Source organism: Oncorhynchus gorbuscha, linkage group LG22 (assembly GCF_021184085.1).
Source record: "Oncorhynchus gorbuscha isolate QuinsamMale2020 ecotype Even-year linkage group LG22, OgorEven_v1.0, whole genome shotgun sequence".
Lineage (NCBI taxonomy): Eukaryota > Metazoa > Chordata > Actinopteri > Salmoniformes > Salmonidae > Oncorhynchus > Oncorhynchus gorbuscha.
In genome coordinates this window covers 6,857,259-6,865,838 of record NC_060194.1, presented here as the reverse complement: position 1 = coordinate 6,865,838, position 8,580 = coordinate 6,857,259, and the positions used below count along the sequence as shown (strand labels likewise).

The 8,580-nt window shown below is 40.9% G+C and overlaps 1 protein-coding gene across 1 annotated transcript; it reads right to left on the bottom strand.

Moving 5' to 3' along the window:
• Positions 1-536: 536 nt before the first annotated feature.
• On the bottom strand, positions 537-4,469 carry LOC124010249 (calcium-activated potassium channel subunit beta-2-like). Its single transcript, XM_046322699.1, has 5 exons — positions 4,377-4,469; positions 3,606-3,727; positions 3,221-3,388; positions 2,627-2,822; positions 537-2,182 (listed from the first exon to the last, which is right to left on the bottom strand). Exons 1-5 carry the CDS (start codon positions 4,467-4,469, stop codon positions 1,898-1,900), a joined length of 864 nt encoding a protein of 287 aa, XP_046178655.1. The 3' UTR covers positions 537-1,897.
• Positions 4,470-8,580: the final 4,111 nt, after the last annotated feature.

Sequence of the window (8,580 nt, the reverse complement as noted above, 5' to 3'; positions counted from 1 at the left end):
TGTCTCTGATTGAGAACCATACTTAGGTAGCCTTTTCCCACCTGTGTTTTGTGGGTTGTTTTTATTTTTTTATTTGGTGTCTGCACCAGACAGAACTGTTCCGGTTATTCACGGTTTAGTGGTCAGTTTAAAAATCATGAACACGTACCGTGCTTTGGTCCACACCTTCTTCAAACAGCCGTTACACTATGCTTCTGGTCATTGTTATGAAGGGGACAGCAGAGGGGGTCAAATTCAAGGAAGCCACCTTTCTTGCTTGTAAAAGATTTACTGCTTTCTATTGCTGTCAGAGGGAGCTGGAAGTGGGCAAGTGGCACACCCCAAGAGACGCCAAGTAAACAACACGTGTGATAACAGTGAAACCGACAATGTCAAAGATGTGATGAATCCATACAAGGTCTATTTCCATCCAAAGCCAGTCCTATGCAAAGCCAGGGGCAAAGTTTGTCTCAAGCAAGGAAAGGCAGAGAAAGGCTCTGTCATGCCAAATGCCCTCAAAGGAAATCTGCCCAGTGACAGTGAGATACATTTTTTTTAAATGCAATAAAGCTTTTATTGGGATAATTTCTAAGAAATTCTGAACATGAAGGTAGAGTTTATTACAGTTGCATCATTTGTAAACAATTGCTTGATTGTAGAAATGCTTTAAATTCACTGTCAAAGTATTTATTTAATTTTGATATGCCTCACCATGAGAAGTCATAACTGCATCAATATGTTATTCTATGAGGTAATTTATTGCATACAGAGCAAAATGTGTAAAAAATAAACATGATGTATCAACTTTCCTTGGTTGTCATCAGAGAGACACAAGACAAAGAGAAACATTTTTGCATAGCACACAATTTTTGTATGACAGACTGAACAATAAAATGGTAATAACTGTAAATAATATAAGCTATGGCTGACCCCTAAAATATGTTGATGCTCTCATTTAGCAATTTCAGCATATTCTAGCTAGTTCGGGTATTTCGACAATGGTCTTTAACCCTCTTGTGCAGTTCCTGTATGTCATTTTTGCAGAAGGTTTTAACTTTGCTCAACACAGGTCATGAACAATTATCTTCAGCAAACACAGTGGACAATTTGGGAGAATGAACTCTCATTCTGTCAGCACAAATTTTGCTCGGCATTGTCGTCTGTGAGATAAAGGACACGTGCTCAACATTACTCCAAATGTAGGATTGTAAGAGAGGGTACCCAACTTTCTGTTAGAGCCCTGTGTTCAAAGTCTGCAAATCATTTACTAAGTATTTCTTATTGTGGTCGCATTGTTGAGCGGGAACCTGCAAGTAAGCATTTCATTGTACTGTGTATCCTGTACATATGACAAATAGACTTGACAAGGTAGATAAAAAAAACATTAAAATAGCCTGTTCATTTCTGTGAAAAGGTTGCATATTCTGACATGTATGCATAGCTGTGGGAAGCAGGGTTCCTGAGGGTGCTGCAGCACCCCCTGAAAAATCTGAATTAAAAATAAAAATGAAAAATAAAAATTTAAATCACAAAAGTAGTGCACTGGGCCTTTAATTGTCCTGTATTAGCAGACCGATATAGCCATCTGCAGCATTAGCATGGGCTAAAGGTTTGTCCCCACCCCCAAACTACTTCCCACTACTATGCATGCATGCATGTTGCTTTTCAGTCAACAGAGGTCATGCATTAATTTAGCTGCTTAGATGTCCATTTCAGAACATTCCTTTCGCATTCAATTTGCAACAGTCCGTAAGTAGGACAGAAGCAAATCAAGCCACCAGTTCCAAATGTCTCAGCGTTGAGAGAGCGACATTACAAGAGATCACAGGGCCATTAGGTTAAAACAATCCCTTTCATGTCATTATTTGTCTAGACTTGAGACCATGTTTGTCGCTCTCAGTTACTGCGCTAGCAAGCTTCACCTCTTGATCTTGACTACCTGCTCACACATAATGGAGAGGTACTGGGTGAGTTTGACCATGAAGATTATGGCAGTGCCCCCCGTGAGCATGCAGGAGGGCCAGAAGAGCGAGTAGAAGACGGCGCTGTGGTCGTACAGTCGGGTCAAGAGGGCGCTCTCCTGCTGGTCACTGGGGTCGTAATAGCAGGGCACCTGCTGGTGCGGCTTCAGGCGTTCTGAGATGTTCACGATCATGTGGTGCATGGCTGCAGTGTCCTTGTGACACTTTGGTACGTAGAAACACTGGAAAGAGAAAAGTTGGTGGCAATGATGTTAGTTCAGGTCCCTTAATTTATTTTATTTGACCTTTATTTAACTAGGCACGTCAGTTAAGAACAAATTCTTATTTTCAATGACGGCCTAGGAACAGTGGGTTAACTGTCTGTTCAGGGGCAGAACGACAGATTTGTACCTTGTCAACTCGAGGGTTTGAACTTGCAACCCTCCGGTTGCGTGCCTTTGTAAGCATCCCCAGATACCCAACGTGAATATTTATTCGTGCAAATAAACTTGTGTTCCTGTTGACTTAAACATGGAAATAGAGCATCATGAGTCATGCAAAGCTCTAGGAGTTTTCCTGACCACGTGACCAGGAAGAAAAAGCCCACATGACCCTGGCTTATGCCAACAGCAATAGATTTCAAACCATTCAGTCATTCACAGCCTCCATTCTGACCCTCGGTTCACCTCAAAGTTGGAGTCCCAGCTCTCCTCATTGTGAGATAAGCGGCTGAGCCTGCCCGTGGTGTTGACACTGACGTAGACCTGCAGACAGGGGTACTTAGAGCCTCTCCAGCAGTCCGAGCCACAGCTGTAGGAGCAGTTCACGTCTGCCATGATGGTGGAGTTGACCACAAAACAGACACTTTCCTCTGTCCACACACTATATGGAGAGATGAGGGGAAGAATTCAAAGGTATTGTAGGATTTTACACAGCGGCAGGTAAACATATATTTATCTCTGTGGTCAAATAATATTGCAGAATGATTTTGGGGTATAAAAATACAGAGTAGACACCCCTCGGAGGTAGATGCGTAATTTTCACATTCCAATTTAGCGTTTAAACATTGCATTTGCACTGATAACTGATAACTCTCCATAATACTGTGGCATGCTGTGCTATAGTGTTCACACAACAAATACTGACAAACAAACATACTGCATAAACACTACAAAGGCAGGTTAATTGAATTGCAGTCTATGAGAATTAGCAACAGCAGAGTTCACCAAAATTACAAAATAGACAAAAAAGGATCCACTGTCAGATTGATAGTGCAATACCTGTCTGCGTAAGAGCGTAGTATGGTGATGCCCAGGACAAAGTACATCATGATCGACGCAATGACCATGGCCAGGCCCAGGAGAATAGCCCGGTCCTCTCCAGCTTTCAGAGCCGTCACCGTCTTCTTGTCCAGCAGGTCAACATCCCGGAACTTCTGGTAGATGCACCTGAGGTCGTGGTCAGACCAGGATTGGGGTCAAGTCCGTTTTAATTCATTTTACAAGAATACTTATTTTTTACTTTAATCGTTTGAAATGTTCCTCAATTTAATAATGGGGAGAACCATCGTCTGTTTCCTACTTGGGGGAACCTCCACTGCATGTCAGCATAAAATATATGTAAATGAATTATTCAATTGGAGTGATTTTCAGAGTGACACTGTACCTCGTCGCTCCTCCTCCCGATGATGCCCCTCCTGCACTTTTGACCCCTGTCACAAAGAACATCTTCCCAGACACCCCAAGACCTCTGCTCACAGAAGAAGCTGTGCGGACAGACTGCTGGAACTGCCTGCAAAAAATAACAGTCCGTTATCACTCTGAACTCTATATATAGATAGTATAGATAGACAGATCAACAGTAGATTAGACATTTTTCTCAATACTGATTTGTTAGATATTGAGGAATGAAATGGCATGAATCACACTCATAATGACAGATTATCGATTATAACATCGGATTAGATTAATGATGGTAATTCCTAGTATTTCATCATCGGAACTCTTCAGTCAGCCCGCTTATGACAGTTTCAAGACAGTTGTGTAACTCAAATATAGAGATGGAGCAAAAGAAAAAAAGTCTACCTGTGTCGCGTGATTTTGCAGTAAAATTCACTACCCTTTGTGTGAAAGCCAATTCTAAGTTGTTGGCAAAATATGAACAGGTTGATACAATTAAAAAGGAATGACAAAGTAGGCATATTTCTTCCGAGACATCAAGCATAGGTAGTAGAGATCCACCATAACCAGGATCGAGACTCAATTACTTGAATAGGACGGTAGTGTTCCTCTAATGTAGTGGACGGTTAGGTGCAGCGTCACCAGGTGAACATACATCTCATTCAACACAAAGAAACGTTAATAAGGTTGAGACAGGATAATAGATGACTATGGATGAACGGTGTTAATGTCGATCAAGTTGTCTTGAAAGACGTACCTGCTGGAGCATGAACCGTTGGGACGTAACCCCTGTCAACACAAACTCATTGGCTGGCACACCGAGTCCAGTAAAGGCATCGTCACTGAACATTCTACCCCAAAAAAACAGATCGAAACAGGGAGGGACTACCTGAAGTAGTTCAATAAGAAGCCATAATTTTCGTTGTCTGTTGAAAAGTGTTTTGCCTTCTTTTGCTACGGTGTGCACTAATGAATATTTTTACATTTAACATTTAAGTCATTTAGCAGACGCTCTTATCCAGAGCGACTTACAAATTGGTGCATTCACCTTATGACATCCAGTGGAACAGTCACTTTACAATAGTGCATCTAAATCTTAAAGGGGGGGTGAGAGGGAATACTTATCCTATCCTAGGTATTCCTTAAAGAGGTGGGGTTTCAGGTGTCTCCGGAAGGTGGTGATTGACTCCGCTGTCCTGGCGTCATGAGGGAGTTTGTTCCACCATTGGGGGGCCAGAGCAGCGAACAGTTTTGACTGGGCTGAGCGGGAGCTGTACTTCCTCAGTGGTAGGGAGGCGAGCAGGCCAGAGGTGGATGAACGCAGTGCCCTTGTTTGGGTGTAGGGCCTGATCAGAGCCTGGAGGTACTGAGGTGCCGTTCCCCTCACAGCTCCGTAGGCAAGCACCATGGTCTTGTAGCGGATGCGAGCTTCAACTGGAAGCCAGTGGAGAGAACGGAGGAGCGGGGTGACGTGAGAGAACTTGGGAAGGTTGAACACCAGACGGGCTGCGGCGTTCTGGATGAGTTGAAGGGGTTTAATGGCACAGGCAGGGAGCCCAGCCAACAGCGAGTTGCAGTATTCCAGACGGTGACAATATGACCCAGACGTTATGACTTATTTGTTTCAGGTCGTCCAGGGGTCAGTGTGTAAGGTGAGGGTCGATGCAGTCCCACTTTGGAGATTGCCAGGCCTTTATTGAAAGTATGATTTGGAACAAATACATTTCCATGACTTGATTGCAGTGGTGCAATACCAGCGTGTGCATTTGTCAATATCAATTGGGCAAAGCTCATGTCCCCTGCTATACCAATACTTGAGCCTTGAAACACGCCACACAATATTGCGAGCGTAAATCGCGCTCCTCCAACCTTGAAGATTGGCGTTGGGCATGGTAGGATAGCCCTTGCCTCTGCACATGCATCTAATTTCTCTCGTCTTAAATCGTAGATGAAAATGAAAACAGGCTGGAAATGTACATATTTGTAACTGTTTTACTCCCTTCCCACTGTGCAAAAACTGGTTGAATGTCATAAAAAAAATCTATGTGATGACCTTGAATCAATGTGGAACACTTATTGGATTTGCAAAGTCATCAATGTAAGGGAATTTCATATTTTTTTCACCAAACTTTTCAACCCAATGACATGGTGAAATATTTTGTTGATTTCGCATTGAATTAACATCAGTTGACAACTCAACCAAATGTAAATCAAAACTAGACGTTGAACTGACATCTGTGCCCAGTGGGTTGGCATATGACGACATGGTTGTCATATGCTCTAAGTCTTCCACTTGCCAACTTGACTCTATTCCTAACAAGCTGGTCAAAGTAGTTCTCCCTGTAACAGGCCTACCAATTTTGAACATTATTAACTCATATCTCTAAACAGCAAAGTGATTTTAAAAATGATAGGCCCATTTCGCCTACCTCCTCATGCCTTTTGCACACAATGTATATAGACTCTTTTTTTCTTTTTTTCTACTGTGTTAATGACTTGTTTATTCTTTACTCCATGTGTAACTCTGTGTGGTTGTCTGTTCACACTGCTATGCTTTATCTTGGCCAGGTCGCAGTTGTAAATGAGAACTTGTCCTCAACTAGCCTACCTGGTTAAATAAAGGTGAAATAAAAATATATAATTCAAAACTCTCTTTCCTTTCAAAAATTCTACAGAAGAGTGTTGCTTGTCTAAACGTTCCAAATGTTATTTGGGTGTTCCACATGGCTCTGTTCTTGGACCCTTATTAGTTGATTCATAGTTACCACTTGGAAATGTAATCTGCAGACATGCCATGCACTTTCACAGCTATGCAGATGACACTCAAAATGTAATTTTCTTTTAAATCTCACAATACTTTGCGTTGAGGCATGCATCAAGGAATTTAAACATTGGATGACAACAGATTTCAGACTAAACAGAGATGATGCTACTTGGTAATAAAACACAAAGTTTATGTTTTTTTATTGCCTTGTGTTTTTTAAATTTTTATATCTCCTTCCTTGTACTATTCGGCTGTGGTGCGATTGTACATGCAAATTAAATAAAGTTTGATTTGATCTTTGGATTATTTACAAATTAAGAAATACAAATTGTAAACAATTTCTGTAACAATTAGCAGAACAAGTAATTTCCCATAACATAAAGTGTGATGTTCTTGTCTCCATACCAACAGTAAAATAGCCCCCAAAAATAGCCCACATCAGAAAAGTTATGGGTCTATGAGTTGCTGACTGACAACATTGTAATGCAAAGACTTTGATAAACACTGCTGGATAGCACAACCTCGAATAAATTAAACAGACAATGGCATGGATATCAACATAGTTCAGCTTAAATGATTGACGGTTTAACGTTAAATGAAGTTGAATAAAGTTAAATGATTGCAAGTGCCACGTCGTAACAGCATCATTTCTTTTAAACTACATTTTGATCAATAGCTGTAATCGTTACCTCTTGAGTGCCTGAAATTGCATGCATAGCCTACCTGTATTGAATTCAACCAGGGAAATACTTACAAAGAATATGTCCCCTTTGCTCCTGCTCCTGAGTATGGATGCTGGAAATGCTTTTTAAAAGCTGCTGGTCCAAAAGATTTGTAGCTGTGCTTCATGCACCATGGAAGTTAAAATTGCACTGGCAAGTGATTTTGTCGCTAATGATACAAGGAATGGCCAGTGAAGTATGGAATGTAGCCCTGTGTTTCAGTCCAATTCAATGCCTGACCTTGCAGGGCTTCCCAACAGCTGGCCCATGAATGAAATTTAAGTCAAACATACCAATAGATATATTGAAATATACGTACAAAAGCACGTAACAATTGGGGAAAATGGATTCCAAATATGTTTCACCTCTCAGATAATAATGTTAGAGATCTTATAAGAACTATAGTATCCACATATAGGTTCCTGACAATAATACTCTCTTATAATTTACACACTGTATATGAAACTACAATATATGTATCTTACAATATATTATCCACATTTACTCTAAATATATCATGGAAAATAGCCAGTTCATTTATGTTTAGAGTGAAAATGCATTTTCCTTTTTTTTTTTTTTTTACATTTGTAAATGTATTAGTTTCAGTACTTCAGGACTTACTGGAGGAAATTGGAGGCAGTACTCAGCGAAGCATGATAGAGCCCCCCTACACATGAACATGGATAAGAACATATTGATTATAGATGGTTGCATACGATTCACAGTAACCACCATTTTGAGAGAATAATCAAGGATAACCCATATGCCCTCCATGTTATCCAATTATGTAACGGTTGCTGAGTATGCGCTATTCATCACATGAAGTAATAGGAGAGAAAATTGTCTCTGTCCGTGGCTAAAGGATGGCGATGATGCTTCAATGACCATGGTTTGTGAAAACGCTGGCTCCAGCAAGAATGTACTGTACCTCTCTACATTCCCATTATCCCTTTAATGAACCATGTCCTCCTACCGTTGCAGACCCGGCGAGACAAATGCTTTTACTACTCTCAAATTCTTTCCCAACATTGAGTCTTGTATTACAGTGAAACCGCCTCTGAATTGGTTGGATGTGTCAGTGTCGTTCTTTGTTGACGTTTTGATGTTTCGTTCAGGTCCGGTCAAATCAATAGAAAGTGTTGGAAATCTCCCGTTTTCCAACGTATACGTTTCTCTCGCTAAACGAAATGTTCAAAGAATGTTTGGAAATACACCTACATAAGTGGCCATCTTTGGCAGAGCAACCTAAGGCCTCTTGTAGGACTTTTGTACTGTATGTGTGCGTGTTTCTCTTGGATCAGACTAAATTAGTCGGAGATGACATTACATATTAATATACAAAATGTGCCATTTAGCAGACACTTTTATCCAAAGCGACTTAGTCATGCATGCATTTTACTTACAGGTGGTCCCGGGAATCGAACACATTATCTTGTCGTTATAAGCGCCAAAGCTCCATGCTCTATCCAACTGAA

Coding starts and splice junctions, on each gene's coding strand:
- LOC124010249 (XM_046322699.1), bottom strand. CDS start 4,469: ATGTTCAGTGACGATGCCTTTACTGGACTCGGTGTGCCAGCCAATGAG. Junction 2,823..3,220: donor CTACGCTCTTACGCAGACAG/GTATTGCACTAT, acceptor CTCTCCATATAG/TGTGTGGACAGAGGAAAGTG. Junction 2,183..2,626: donor GCTGGGACTCCAACTTTGAG/GTGAACCGAGGG, acceptor TTCTCTTTCCAG/TGTTTCTACGTACCAAAGTG.